Source organism: Ambystoma mexicanum, chromosome 6p (genome assembly GCF_040938575.1).
Source record: "Ambystoma mexicanum isolate Mex_15411 chromosome 6p, UKY_AmexF1_1, whole genome shotgun sequence".
Classification (NCBI taxonomy): domain Eukaryota; kingdom Metazoa; phylum Chordata; class Amphibia; order Caudata; family Ambystomatidae; genus Ambystoma; species Ambystoma mexicanum.
The window spans coordinates 1,268,438,765-1,268,454,729 of NC_090935.1; the positions used below are offsets into that span (position 1 = coordinate 1,268,438,765).

At 44.0% G+C, this 15,965-nt stretch overlaps 1 protein-coding gene across 5 annotated transcripts in view; it reads left to right on the forward strand.

Annotated features, from left to right (window-relative positions):
- The window catches only part of KDM4C (lysine demethylase 4C), a 3,084,728-nt gene that overhangs the window by 3,039,888 nt on the left and 28,875 nt on the right, over positions 1-15,965 (forward strand). For all 5 annotated transcript variants that reach the window (XM_069625930.1, XM_069625928.1, XM_069625929.1 and 2 more), the window contains one exon: positions 2,186-2,278. In XM_069625930.1, coding sequence (XP_069482031.1) covers positions 2,186-2,278 — 93 coding nt within the window. The remainder of the gene's footprint in view (positions 1-2,185; positions 2,279-15,965) is intronic.

Below are 15,965 nucleotides of genomic sequence, written 5' to 3' on the forward strand. Positions count from 1 at the left end.
CAGCTCAAGAAGTCCAGGTGCAGGATGATCCTCGTCGCACCGGCGTGGCCGAGGCAGATCTGGTTCCCGGACCTTCTGGACTTGTCAACGTCCCCACCAGTCAAGCTGCTGGCAGACGCGGACCTTCTCTCCAGAGAAGGAGGCGCCATTCTCCATCGCGACCCACAGTCGCTGAACTTGCAAGCCTGGCTCCTGCAGCACTAGAGTTTGGAGGGTACGATATACCGGCTGATTGCAGAGAGGTTCTTGCAAAGGCCAGGGCGTCCTCAACTCTCAAGTGTTACGGTCATAAATGGAAGAGGTTCTCTGTCTGGTGCCGTGCACAGAAGATTAACCCTCTGCGGATTACGGCCCCTCAAGTACTGCCGTACCTACTGTCGCTGGCCAAAGCTGGACTAGCTCACGCCTCCCTCAAAATACATCTGGCTGCCATCTCCCGATATACCAGGACTACGGGACGGGCGTCCTTGTGGTCTCATTGCCTGGTGAAGGAATTTATGAAGGGACTATTCCGATCATTCCCGCCGGTGAAGGCTCCTGCACCGGCGTGGGAGCTTAATGTGGTGCTGACCAGGCTCATGGGGGCCCCATTCGAGTCTATGCATTCGGCGCCTTTGAAGTTCCTGTCATGGAAGACAGCGTTCCTCGCGGCCCTATCTTGCAAGCCTCCATACTTGAGTTTTCATGGCATGAGGGTGGTGCTGAGGACGCACCCCTCCTTCATGCCCAAGGTGCTGTCGGGCTTCCACCTCAACGAGCCCTTGGTGTTACCAGTTTTCTTCCCGTCGCCTTCGACGCCGGCCGAGAGGACTTTGCACTCGTTGGATGTAGCTAGAGCGCTGAAGTTCTACGTGGACCGCACGTAGAACTTCAGCACGTCTTTTCGGAAGACGTCACAACTGTTTGTGAACTTTGGGTCTGTGAATCAAGGGAAGGCTCTCTCCAAGACTTCCATTTCCAGATGGCTCTCCGGCTGCATCATGCACTGTCACCGGTTGGCAAACCGACCGCTGCCCGGCCATCCGAGAGCCCATTCGACCAGAGCGATCGCTGCTACCACAGCGTTCCTGTCTGGTGTGCCCCTGCTGGACATCTGCAGGGCTGCTACGTGGAGGTCGACGCACACCTTCACAAGATTCTACTGCGTCGATCGGGACTCCAGGGAGGAGTCCAGGGTCGGCCAATCAGTGCTGTGCAACCTGTTCGCCTAAGGTGAGCCTGGTGAGGAGGTAAGAATTGCTTAATGTTGAGTTGTATGTAATGCTTAATGTTGAGCCTTTGCCACCTCTCTTGGTTGTGTATGTGTATACTGCTATGTATTCTTTTATTCATGAGCATGTGAATCCATGCCAGACCCCATGGTGGAGAAGGAACAAGTTACTTACCTGTAACTGTTGTTCTCCAGCATGGGTCTGGCATGGATTCACATGCAAACCCTCCCACCCCTCTGCGGCTCTTCACTTGGTCATACTGCCACTTGGCGTGCTACCAAATCTGAGGATGGCTGCCAGAGGCGGGGCTTAGGGAGAGGGCAGTCATTGGCCGGGGGCAGTATGACCCAGAGATCAGTGATTGGTTACTACTAAGAAAGACAGATCAGAAACGAAACAGATACTGATTTTTTCTTTACCGAGGATTCCCAGCCTGACGACGGGGAATATTCATGAGCATGTGAATCCATGCCAGACCCATGCTGGAGAACAACAGTTACAAGTAAGTAACTTGTTCCTTACTTCACATGCTGTCACTCATTTTGTTACTTTTCTTGTAGCTTACATTCATCTGCACCTTGAACTGTTTACATAATTGCTTGCCATTATCTGTCTACTTCAAATACACCAGATGTATAGACTCCTAGGTGTGTTGCCCTTACCTTACTGAATGACAGCAATGAGCTGATGTAGATCTCTGACTTCATGGTATAATTTTTTCATTGTTTTTCTGACTCATGAGAGGCTTTTTTCTTCCACTCTTGATTTTTTTCCATGGTATGTTTTGTTTCTCTTTTTCAACCAGAGCACTGTGTTTGTTGTGACTGCAAAGCAAGAGTTATGGTAGCAAAATATTGTCATATACCTTTGAGATTCAATCACTAGTAGTAATAGGAAAATGTCCCACCTATATTGTAAGCAACAAAACTAAAAACATATTTTTACGTAATTTCATTATATTTTCTCTGTATTAGGTTGAATTTGAAGATGGTTCACAGATTGTCACAGCCAGAGAAGAAATCTACACCCTGGAAGAAGAGCTGCCAAAACGTATTCGAGCACGTTATGTAAGTATTTGTCCATGTAACATTTTTCACTCATTGTACTACCCTGTGTCTTCTTATGTGTGCCTTTGTACTTATTCTCCTGCTTCGAGAGCTTTGGGTGATGGAATTCAGGTTTAAGAGGTAAAGTGAAAAGTCTGCTTACAACTATCCCTTCTATTCATCTTGAAATTAAAATACCTTTTTACGATGAGAAACAACAGTAAAGTTTGTAGGCATCTGTGGTCCTCTCATCTCCCCTGCCTCAAGTAAGTCCCAAATAGTAAATTTTATATTTGAGACCCACTTAAGTCAGTTTATTCTTATTGGTTACCTGCCTTTCCCACCCGCATACTCCTCTCATTCCAAGGTAGGTTTATTAGGTGGGCAATGTGAAAATACTGTATTTCAACCCACCAATGGAGTAACAGTAGCAGCGCGCTTTTTATCAGTCATACTTATTAACTATACTTCCAAACAAACTCATTGTTCTTAAAAGTGTCTATGGGAGGATTCCCTTTTCCCCTACCTTTGGTTAAGAATATTTCCACCCACAGATTCCTCAGCTTAGAAATATCCTCAAGGCACTAGTCTAGCTTCTTAAACTTTTTCAGCTACCAGGAGGAACCACTCAACGTTGTTTTTGCTCATTACCCCAAATATGATGTCGTGGGTGGTGTATATGGAGTGGATTTTTCTGCATGCTCTTAATGCTGCATTTGGAACATGCCACTTCTTTTGCTGTTTTTTAACTTGCATGTTTCCTTTGAATGCCATGGTTTTCGAGCCTTACAAGCACTGCAGAAAGCCCATGTTGGTGTCTGACCGTGTGTCTGATGCTTGGGCGCAGACCATGACACAGAGAGCGCCTCCTGGTAACAGAATGCTTTTAGGAAAAATGTTGAAAAGGTCTTTACTAATCTTCACAATAGTGAGAGGATACCATGCAAGAGCATGCCTTGATCTGAGCATTCCATTCGAAGGAGAAGTGTCACTCATCTGAAAAGACCAAGGAGCCCAAAGAATCTGATCCCCATAAGCAGGAGAGAAGGATACAAATAAGAAATGCCACAGAAGGGCCAGTCCCCGGAGTGTCTCCTCTTCTAGCAGTGAATGTTTGTTATCCTCAAAGTAGAGCCATCACCACTTACTGTCCAAGGTGACTTCTTTGGACTTCTCAAGATGATATTTTACATCAGCTCGTATAACCTGGAGCAATGGCAGGATTTCTGGCAGAAAATGTTGGACAATTTTGCTAAGACTTGAGCGCAAATGGCGGAACACAAGCCCACTGCGCCTTCTCAGGCTGGCAGACGACCCTATTCTACGCGCTACTGCAATGTTGCAGCTCCAACGCCAGTCCTTCTGAACAGTCTGATATTTGCTCCGGTCTTCAGATTGTAGTTCCTGTTCAAATTTGGGCTGTTCTCAATGAGGATGGTGACTTTGGCCTTTTGGACTTGAATCATGGGGGCAAAGGGTTGTAGAGAATTGTCCTAAAGAACTCTATAGGTTGTTCCCACTACTCCAAAGGGGAGAAGCGCCCAGGCAGGCCTTCTTTGATTGATGATTGATGAAGAAAACACGGGACCGACGGGACAGACGGGACAGCAGGGGGCCAAGGGTGCCAAAACCTTCTAGTGCATCTCTCGCAGTTTCACAAGTCCGTTTGTACGTGCAGGATACTTGACTCCTTCTGTAGTTCGGGGAGAACTCAGGTGATCGACTTGTAATGGTTGCAGAGCCCCATCTCTTATCCAAGATTAGCTTTGCGCCAACATCGAGGACTTCCAATCAAAGATCTGCTCTCATGTAGGCATCCCAGTCGTGGATCAATCACGTCCACGGTGGTTCCAGTCATTCAGGCACTCCAGACAACCTGCTTCCTGTGCACACACACGTGACAGGCAGAAGCCAGCGAAAGTGATTGGTTTTCGATGGAGGCTGCATGCCCAAATAAGGAAAACCCAGGTTAATCGACCTGGGTGAAGGCAAGGGACAGAATGGCTCTGGGACAGAACAAAAGACTTTGTGACTCGGCCATTTTCAGACCTGGCCACAGTCGTGATCCAAATGCGGTAAACGTGACATGTTTCAGTAAAAATCAGTAAAACACTTACAAAAAAAAGTAACTGCTGCAACCAGTTGGTCCTTGTACGCTTGTACATTCACCAATGAACTAGGGCCATAAAACAAAAAGGACCCCAGCGCACGGTACTGGAAGGTACATTATAAAGTTACCAAGAAATGGCAACATAGTCAAAGACTAAGGGAAACATAGTTTTCCAGTACTGACAGTGTGAAGGACGTGCCAGTTTACCCATAACAAGTGACCAAAAGCCCAGGGGAGCGCAGCTGAAGGCTGTGCTCCGCTGCCAAAAGTCAGGATTGCATAGCCAAACAAAAGCAAAAAGTTTGCTGGGGGAGTCCTCAAATGGAGGGAAAATTACGCATTGATGAAATCTTTCCTAACAAGTCCTCCTGTCCACTGCACTCCCCCCTCTTTCCCCTGGAACTTGCCACGTCGGCGCAACCATCACTTGCCTGCCCCTACCCACGGGGACAACCCACTTCTGCACTTCTCCCTATGCCCCCTCGCCCGATAGTATTGTCACAAGACCAATATAACAGTTTCTTTGTTGTTGTATTCTTATGATTTCCCAATGCCACCCCCCTCTTGTCTTGTGGCGCCTGGAAACACCTGTGTATAGGCGCCATACAAATGTCCAATAAATACCTCAGCATTCTGTCTTAGTTCGGGTACCACTTCATCCCCCTTTGGTTCTGTGGTGCGAGCAGATGGAAGCTTGTTTCACCATTTTGGATGTGATTCCTGCACCAGTACAAGGAGAGCCACACAGATAGGTGCAACTGGCTCCATGGGACCACCCCTCATTGTTTTACTGAAAGGGGCAGGAGCTTTTAAGGTGGTAGTGTGAAGAGCTCCTGCTTACTGCATTTGGCATGGTGAGTCTAGCTTGGAAATTCTCCACACACCTCTCCCAGGCCCAACATTATGTGACTTATAATGACACATAGCCCCTTTGGTGATATCACCCTCCATCAGAAAGGTCATGCAGCGGATTGCATGAGAGATGGCAGTGGGCAAACCTACTAGAGTATAAAAATGTCCCTAAATTTCAGAGCGGGGTGTCAGTATGGTGATGGAAATGTGAAGAGCAGGATAGTGTGTGATGTGCAGTGATGAGTCTAGAGGCAGAAAGGAAATGAGTAAGAGGACCAAAGAGGTGGTGGTGTTTAGTGAGATAGTGAGATGTATGTGGAGGGCATTACAGAGAAGGAGGTGAAGGAGGTTAAAGAACCTGTAAGGAGTCTTGGAGAGCATCTTAGGACAAAGAGGGGGTGGACAGTGAATGAAAGTCGTTTTAAGAAGGAGGTGAAAAGAACAGCTAATTGTAAGGAAGTGGTGGGAAGAACTTAAAACAAAGGGTGTAGGAGAACAGGTGTTCATAACCAGGATAGCAGAAAAGAAGTTGAGGAAATCCAAGTGGAGAGTCGAAGTTAAGCAGAGTGTGGGGCATTCTGGAGGAGATCGGCATACGAGGGAGTAGAGGAAGAGGATATCCAGTACAAGGAAGCAAAAGTATCTTAGGGGAGGGTCTGTGCCTGTTACTCACACACCAAGGATCGGAAGATTGGAACCGGCCTCGAAAACAGAAGTGGTGGAATTCTCGGAGCAACCAGTCTTAACCTCAGCTACCCTGATTTCAGTGAATCAGGCTTCCTCAAGAATAGGGGGTCTTTTCTATGATGTATCCCTCTGCTGTGTTGATAAGACAGACAGAGGTATCAATCAAATAAAAGAGCGGGGTAAACACACACCGCTAGACCAACAGCTGAAAAGAAACCACAGAAAGGGTTATACGCGGTACAGATGAGAATAGCAATTGTAGGACAATCAACAATTCATGAATACCTGAATAACAAGTTGGTTGGAGTAGCAGAGTATGTACAGAGCCTAGAAGGACAATGCAAAAGACAATAAGGAACTAGCTTAACTGATTTAAGGACTCCCCTTGAACACTAGAGAATGCACAACTGACCTGGAAGGAGATGGTTAAGGAGCAAAAAGAGAAATCCTGCTGGAAAGGACACAACGACAGGAGAAAATAATAAACGGGGAAGTTAGTGAGGGAGGATACACCCGAACGGCACGAGGGACGCACTAGGTACGGGTTGGTGCAAGTAACTGGAAAGCGTCCTGAACTGCACTTGTAAGATAAGAGTACAAATCCAGCACAATGTCCAAGGTAACGTGTAGTTTTCTTCACAGCGAGGGTAGGCAGTGTTTATCCAAGAACAAACAATCACAGGAAGCAATGAGCACAGTTTGAAATGAAGGAACACTTACTGAAGGCAGTTATTGCCAGAGGTGACCACTCCGATACAGCCCTTACGGAAGGAACCAAAAAGCTAGAGAGCGTAGGAAAACGACTTCTGACAGGAAGCCGCCAACAATCCAGGAAGCGTTCCGAGTCGTAACAGCGTGTAGAACCAAAGACAACAGGGCAATCCGTAAGCAGTCCGAGTGGAAGGCAAAGTCGAAAACCAGGGAAAACACTTTGGAAGGTTGAAGGAGGAAATTAGCTCGGGGGCTAAACACGTAAGGGTACGTGTAGACTACAATTAGCAGCATCGAGCCCCGAGAGGAACCGGCTTAAGAAGGCAAGGGGCGGAGACCCTGTGTACGCGTTGTGCGTAATGAGCGTGTCAGCTGACACGGCCGATACCGATGCCGGCGTCCATACAGTCTCCATAGAAACCGATAACGCTGCCACACCGATGTCTTTCCCCGGACTGTGTGAGCCGGTGTAAATGCTGAGGGAGATTGGCGAGAGCAGCGCTGCCGAAGCATAACAGTGCCAAAGACACGGGGCAATAAGCTAGCAGTGTGGTTGAGGCCCTAGTGCTTGAATATACTCTGGTAGGGGCTGCGACTAGAACCATCAGAGTTCAGTCTGAACACCAGAGCCCCATTGAGATCTTTCCAAAAATCTTAGAGTCTGATGCCTGGCTGATGTTCAGATGACATTATTAGAGTATTAGATGTGGTGGTCCTTGATCGACACCAAGAGAAGAACGGTATTGTGAGTCATGTGACTAATCCTTAGATGATGAGGAAGAAAAATAAGTGGGCACCACTTTTTAAATTGGTGTTTCTTGAAGTTTTTTTGTATGAACATTAAGGTTCAGGATAATCATTCAAAGAAATTCACGGGAGCTGGCTTCGATGAATCTGGAGACACCCTGACTCACAAAGTAATAAGTCCAAAAGACCAGGTAACAAATCCGGCCACGTAGCCGCTCTCCGTATATGTCCAAAAGAGGACAATGTTATTCACAAAGAAGATACTTTTTAAAGTAGTGCAAGTTCACTTTTTAAGCAGGATTCATTGCATTAATAAATCACTGGTCAAGGTAGAAGTGAAATTTGTTTATAAAGAGAAAGTTTCAAGGTACTCACTAATTCAGTCTTAGTGAAGGTGCGGCTGCCTTCTCCCATAATTATAATTGACTTTATAGTGCCTATGCATTTCGGAGCTAAATGCTCCTTCATCAGGGCAAGTCTAAATTACATAGAGTGAATGTTAATACAACCGAAATGTCAACGATTGAAATGACATCATTTGAAAAAATAACAAACAATAAGAAGTGTAACACATCATATTTAAACAAAATGTATGCAAAATGTAACCAAACGTAATCATAAGAAAAACGAAATAACATACCAGTGTGTGATGGAATTCAGAACGTAGTGAAGAGATAGAGAAAGGGAAATAAAATGAGTAAAATGAATAAGGAGAAAACATGTAAGGCAAATATCTAAAATAAGAAAGGAAGCATAGAAAGTTACCTCCAGGGATCGAGGTAGCCAGTAGTGAAGAGATGGGCTGAGTGTGGACTATCAAGTACACGTGGAATCGGAGGTCTGGGTTACAGACCCGATAAGATGTGGAATCTGTAAATGTGACAGCATGTTAGTTAAGAAGTCGTAGCGTGATACTAAGCTAGCACGGTGGTGTGGAGCTGTGAGCTTACCTGCGCTCGCAGACCTGCGAGTACACGGGAGCTGGAAGCGTGGAAGACTGTGAAACGCCGTTTCGCATCGCCAGTAAGCAGCGTTACCAAGGGAACTGTAGCTCAAATAGACACGTGACCGCAGTGCGTCTCCAGATAAGCGCGATGCGGATCACCGTGTACATACTATGCTGTGGGTCTGATGAGACCAAAATTGGTCAAACAAAATAATTGTGTGTGCAAACGAAGATAATTAAGTAATTGTGGTGTGAAAAAAATAAATAAAAAAATGAAGATAAAAAAAATCAATAGACATAGAAAACATACTCCAAAAAAAGACAAAATAATAAACAAAAGAAAAAAATGAGAAAAAAAATTTCGTGGAGCAAGAGTATAAAAGATATGTAGTAAGAAGCCAACAGAACAATGTAGAGTACACCACATGTAGTGTTCAAAAGGAAATAATTGCACGTAAAGTCTGTAAATTGCAGTCAAACAATGTGCTTCACAGCCTTGTCGGGGCCATGCCATCAACCGGTCATACAAGTATGGGATACATTTGGACACTGGTCCCAATAGGTAGCAACAGACTGTGCTACCTTGGGTCCCAAACAAAAGTTCGGGAGAAACGACACCAGTGTTCAGTTATAAATGCATTAAGGTTTGAGGATACATAGTTGATATATGCGTGAATTAAATGGAACAACATAAATACTCCCCTGACCGCGTGAGTAAACAACCAATGCCAAAAAGGTTAAAGTTCAATTGTTCGCAATTAGGTAGAAAATAAAGAACGATCACATGTAAAAGACATGAATCAAATGTTTCACCTCATCACTCAAGAAATACACCAAAAAAGGATAATGCAATGTTAGTGGATCTCAGTGTTCATGCCATATGCATAAATACTACCAAGCTGGGCTGTCCACATTACTGAAATTACAACATCGGAGTACACCGGATCAGATGTAGCAATGGTAGTTGATCTCCATTCATGCCATTCAGATAAAGACTGCCAAGTTTGTCTATCCAAAAAGTTTCCCTTTGATTGAGCCGCAGGCCCAAATCTTCATGTGGGTTGATTTTGTTCAGTACTTCCAGGATCAAGAACCTAATTTGAGTTAAGTTGTGGCCTTTATCACGCCAGTGACGTGCCACAGCCGAGTTAGGGTTAGAATTACGTATACAAGAACGGTGCTCGTTCCAGCGTGCTTTGGCCGATCTTGTGGATTGTCCAACATAATACTTCCCACAGGCAAGATCTTTGTGGATTTTAGGTAATGTATAAAAATTCAGAATCCTGGGATGTGGATTGTTTAGGAATTTGCGGGTATGCTCATTTATCCATTCTAATTCCATGGCTTTATCGAGCAGTGTTTCAAGGTTCGATTTAATGGACACAGTAGGATCATGATCTAAGGGCGCATAGACAGTTTGATCTTGCAGCTGTCTAATACATTCATTGTTATAATCAGTGGTGTTCATAATAACTAAGGCTCCTCCCTTGTCAGCTGGGCCTATGGTAATGTCCTTATCACAATACAAGTCTCTAATGGTGCTCATCTCGTGAGGTTTCATGTTGTTATGCGGCAGAGTTTTGTAGCTAATCCGCTCAATATCACGGGTGACGAGCTTTTGGAAGATGTCAATGAATGGTACCGAAATTGGTGGTATGAATCCACTCTTCACTCTGAATTCTGAATTACAGAAAGGGTTGAGTTTTGTTGAGTTTTGTACCTACTCACAGCACGACACTATTCAACACAAAGATCGAGCTGTATAAGTTCATAAGGAAACTCAAATTGAAGGTATTTTTTGAGGAGCTTGAACCACATGAGAACACCTCGGACAATCTCGATTTACAGGAAATATATTAGACAGCTGCAAGATCAAACTGTCTATGCGCCCTTAGATCATGATCCTACTGTGTCCATTAAATCGAACCTTGAAACACTGCTCGATAAAGCCATGGAATTAGAATGGATAAATGAGCATACCCGCAAATTCCTAAACAATCCACATCCCAGGATTCCGAATTTTTATACATTACCTAAAATCCACAAAGACTTTGCCAAACCACCAGGAAGACCCATAGTTGCGGGCATGAATTGCATCAACCAATCACTAGTAGTGTATATAGATTTTTTCCTTCAACCACTCATACAGAAAACCTCGACATACATCAGAGATACCACACATTTTTTACAGCGATTGAATGCCGCAACTTTTGAACAAAACCACCTGATGTTTACTATCGATGTGAAAAGTTTATATATATCTATACCTCACAATCTTGGAATAGAATCTGTTGAGTGGCTATTACTAAGAGCACCTGAAATTAGGGCACAGAAAGAATTCATTCTGACTCTCCTACAGTTCATCTCAGAAAACTCATATTTTCAATTTCGGATACAGTTTTTTTCTTCAAATCTCTGGTACATCAATGGGGGCCACCATGGCACCATCTTATGCGAACTGTTTTATGCATAAGTTCGAAATGGATCACGTGCTTAATAATCTCAAATGGAACAAGAATATACACCTGTGGCTACGCTACATCGATGACATTTTCGGATTGTGGACAAGCACTGAAGATATATTCAATGATTTTTTCATACATCTCAATAGCATTGACCAGCGCATTCAGTTCACCAGGGAGATCTCTAGAGGCAAGATTACATTTCTTGATGTCCAAATAGAGAAAAAAGAGAGTAACTACAACACCACTCTGTTCCGTAAATCCACAGATCGCAATAATTTACTGCACCGCTTGAGCTTTCATCAGCCCAGTTTACTCAAAAATTTACCCTACAGCCAACTATTGAGAGTTAAGAAAATCGTAAGTGACCCTGATGACTGCCTAGCACAACAATCCAAAATGCGAGACAAATTCGCAGCACGTGGATAGAAGAAGGAAGAACTCGACTTGGCGGTTCAAAGAGTTGATTCCCTAGACCGAGACACTTTATTGAGAGATACGACCAAACCTAAGAGAGAACTTAAAACTCCAGTGTATGTTTCCAAGTTCTCGATCCAGAGCAATAAGATAAAAAATTCTATCAAAAAACATTGAAGTATCTTCAATAACAATGTTAGGGTACAGAATCTTTTTGAACAACTCCCAGTATTCGCTTTTCAGATAAGTAAGAACTTACGAGACGAACTGGTCCATACACGGCCCCCTGCGAAGGAACCCAGTACCCCACGCACAGGAACATACCCCTGCTTACACTGCACCAATTGCAATTCAGTAATCAAGGGCAACACGATATACCATCCTAGAACAGGCAATACATTTTTTCTAAAAACATTTGGGACCTGTGATAGTGTGAACATCATATATGGTATTGAGTGCCCCTGTGGGAAGTATTATGTTGGACAATCCACAAGATCGGCCAAAGCACGCTGGAACGAGCACCGTTCTTGTATACGTAATTCTAACCCTAACTCGGCTGTGGCACGTCACTGGCGTGATAAAGGCCACAACTTAACTCAAATCAGGTTCTTGATCCTGGAAGTACTGAACAAAATCAACCCACATGAAGATTTGGGCGTGCGGCTCAATCAAAGGGAAACTTTTTGGATAGACAAACTTGGCAGTCTTTATCCGAATGGCATGAATGAAGAGATCAACTACCATTGCTACATCTGATCCGGTGTACTCCGATGTTGTAATTTCAGTAATGTGGACAGCCCAGCTTGGTAGTATTTATGCATATGGCATGAACACTGAGATCCACTACCATTGCATTATCCTTTTTTGGTGTATTTCTTGAGTGATGAGGTGAAACATTTGATTCATGTCTTTTACATGTGATCGTTCTTTATTTTCTACCTAATTGCGAACAATTGAACTTTAACCTTTTTGTCATTGGCTGTTTACTCACGGTCAGGAGAGTATTTATGTTGTTCCATTTAATTAACGCATATGTCAACTATGTATCCTCAAACCTTAATGCATTTATAACTGAACACTGGTGTCGTTTCTCCCGAACTTTTGTTTGGGATCCAAGGTAGCACTGTCTTTTGCTACCTATTGGGACCAATGTCCAAATGTATCTCATACTTGTATGACCGGTTGATGGCATGGCCCCGACAAGGCTGTGCAGCACATTGTTTGACTTTGCAATTTACAGACTTTACGTGCAAATATTTCCTTTTGAACACTACATGTGGTGTACTCTACATTGTTCTGTTGGCTTCTTACTACATATCTTTTATACTCTTGCTCCACAAATTTTTATTTTTTTCATTTTTTTCTTTTATTTATAATTTTGTCTTTTTTTGGAGTATGTTTTCTATGTCTATTGATCTTTTTTGATCTTCATTCTTTTATTTATTTTTTTCGCACCACAATTACTTAATTATCTTCGTTTGGACACATAATTATTTTGTTTGACCAATTTTGGTCTCATCAGACCCACAGCATAGTATGTACACGGTGATCCGCATCACGCCTATCTGGAGACGCACTGCGGTCACGTGTCTATTTGAGCTACAGTTCCCTTGGTAACGCTGCTTACTGGCGATGCGCAACGGCGTTTCACAGTCTTCCACGCTTCCAGCTCCCGTGTACTCGCAGGTCTGCGAGCGAAGGTAAGCTCACAGCTCCACACCACCGTGCAAGATTAGTATCACGCTACGACTTCTTAACTAACATGCTGTCACATTTACAGATTCCACATCTTATCGGGTCTGTAACCCAGACCTCCGATTCCACGTGTACTTGATAGTCCACACTCAGCCCATCTCTTCACTACTGGCTACCTCGATCCCTGGAGGTAACTTTCTATGCTTCCTTTCTTATTTTAGATATTTACCTTACATGTTTTCTCCTTATTCAGTTTACTCATTTTATTTCCCTTTCTCTATCTCTTCACTACGTTCTGAATTCCATCACGCGCTGGTATGTTATTTTGTTTTTCTTATGATTATGTTTGGTTACATTTTGCATACATTTTGTTTAAATATGATGTGTTACACTTCTTATTGTTTGTTATTTTTTCAAATGATGTGATTTCAATCATTGACATTTCGGTTGTATTAACATTCACTCTATGTAATTTAGACTTTCCCTGATGAAGGAGCATTTAGCTCCAAAATGCATTGGCACTATAAGTTAATTATAATTATGGGAGAAGGCAGCCGCACCTTCACTAAGACTGAATTAGTGATTACCTTGAAACTTTCTCTTTATAAACAAATTTCACTTCTACCTTGACCGGTGATTTATTTATGCAACGAATCCTGCTTAAAAAGTGAACTTGCACTACTTTAAACCGTATCTTCTTTGTGAATAACATTGTCCACTTTTGGACATATACGGAGAGCGGCTACGTTGCCGGGTTTGTTACCTGGTCTTTTGGACTTCTTAATCCTTAGATGATGTCACTTCTCCTCGAGGGGGAGCGCCTTCCCATGAGGGCAAGGAGGTGAGGCCGCTACCCGATCGTCCCCCTGAGGGTGGTACTCAGCGGGAGGATCTCATGGGGAAATACTGCCCCTCTAGGGGCAAGGACAACCATCTATGTGGAATGCGGTATAACACCTCTCACCCCACACCGTACCCATCTCCCTACTATGTACACACCAGTGCCTTACACAATACTTCCATGTACCTCTGCAAAGCCAAAGAGTTAACATCTACTAATTGTAGACCCAGGTATTACTGCAGTGCCTGGAAAACTGACGAAACTAATAGTACTGAGACAAGGTGGCACAAGAGAGGCATGAGGAATACCACAGAGCCACTTACAATAAGGACTGACGTTAAACAAGGGCGGGACAAGCCCTACAATAAGGAAACTGAAGAAGGATTCAGTGTCGTCTACCGCAGAAGTCAGGAGTCTGCGTCAGCTACCCGGGAAATTCAAACCGGGCGAAGGGAGTGGAAAGGTGAGACGTCACCAAAGCAGCAGAAGAGCCAGCAGGAGACCAACTCCTACCGGGATTGCTGAAGGAGTGGCAGACCCGCTCCTGTTATGAAGTTGACCATTGGGAATGCTGTTCCCAAGTGGGGAGGTAGAGGGCGAGATGTTGTGGATGCCGAAACAGCTCAGGGAGCTGCTGGAGAAACCACTGACCACCAGGGAAGGGTCGAGCTCCCAAGAACCAAAACACAACGCAAGTCATCTTTGTATCAGTACCTAAAAGGAAAGCAACCCAGGTCTGCCAAAACCACTTAGTAAAGAGATACGGGTCGTGGCCCCGCACCCACAAGGGAAGACCAGTATAAGCTATCTTCCTCGGAGCAGTACCTGACTGGAGAGTGAACCAAGTCTGCCAGAACAAATCAGTAGAGGATTGAAGTGTTAAACTGAGTGTACAAAAGGGCCAGGAAAAGGGAGACATTTCCCCTGGTGTTATGAACTGTAAAATAAAGGGGAAGGGAGACATTCCCCCTGGTGTTTTGAACTGAGAGCAAAGCCAATGAAGGCAAAGAGAGGGGAGTCATTGTCCTGGTAGTTGACAACGCAAGGATGATCAAGTAAGTGATCCAAGCGTAGGGAGTCATTCCCCCTGGGATAACAAAATAGTGAACTTTCTGACGCAGTGTGTTAGAGATTCTGCAATCCTTTTTTGTTTGCAGAGTACTAGAATCAGGGGAAGGAAGTAATTCCCCTTAGCAAGGAACTTGTAACCAGAACTGTGCCACCTAGTCCGGGAGGAGGGAGTCATTCTCTTGGACCAAGAACTTTGGCTCAACTTATTAGTTTAGTTATAATTGTAAGGGACAGAGGTAGGGACATTTTGACACAGGACAGTGGACTCTTCACGTTACTAAGACATCCTGGCAGACCCATTAGCACTTTAGTTGAGGCAGGGAAAAACTTCACAGCTATAGGGGAAGATAGGTTTCCTCTTGATTTTATTACCAAATATTTACTCATATCAGTCACTATACCACCTGTGTGTCAGTCTCCATATGAAAGCTAAGCATCCCAATTTCAAGTGCCAAGAAAGGGGTTCTGTGACTCTTAAACCACAGAAGACTGAGCATGACTTGTTGCTCGCCAGGGGGTGGGCACTAAGGTAGTGATGGAAGGTCTGCAGATGAGCAGTCCTCTAGAAAGAGAGATACAGACTAATGTTCACAACATTTTTTCAGTTAAACATAACCCCTTAAACCTTGATACATTGACTTTGAATTGTCTATCAATTCCTCAGCCAGGACAAACGGTTTCAGATGAGGTATCTCGATTCATGATCAAGTGAAGGCAGACTCACCTCTTCTTCCAAGCTTCATTTTAGCCTTTGCATTCGTTTCCTTTAAGGTTGCTCATACTTGGAGACATTTTCCTGTTTGCCATCGATTCCTCAAGATGGGTGAGGTTACTCCACACTCTTCCTGTCACGCCTTCTTCCTATGTCTTCTTCAAGAAGTAATTGACTTTGTCGGTAAGAAGGCCTCTCCTTCCCAAGGTTGAGTTTTACTTTCACTGGTCTCAGAAGATCCATCTTCGTATCTTCTACCGTAAGGAGTCATTAGCTGGACACCAAGAGGGCTCTCGGCTACTGTGTGTTTTGGACATGGAACCCTTTGTTTGACTCTAGAGGCAGAAGAAAAACAGTGTAAAACTAATTAAATTCATAAAAACACATCAACAACAAAGCCTTGAGCAGTTAAAATCAGTACCATGAAACACATAGCTGCAATATACAAACAGGTTAT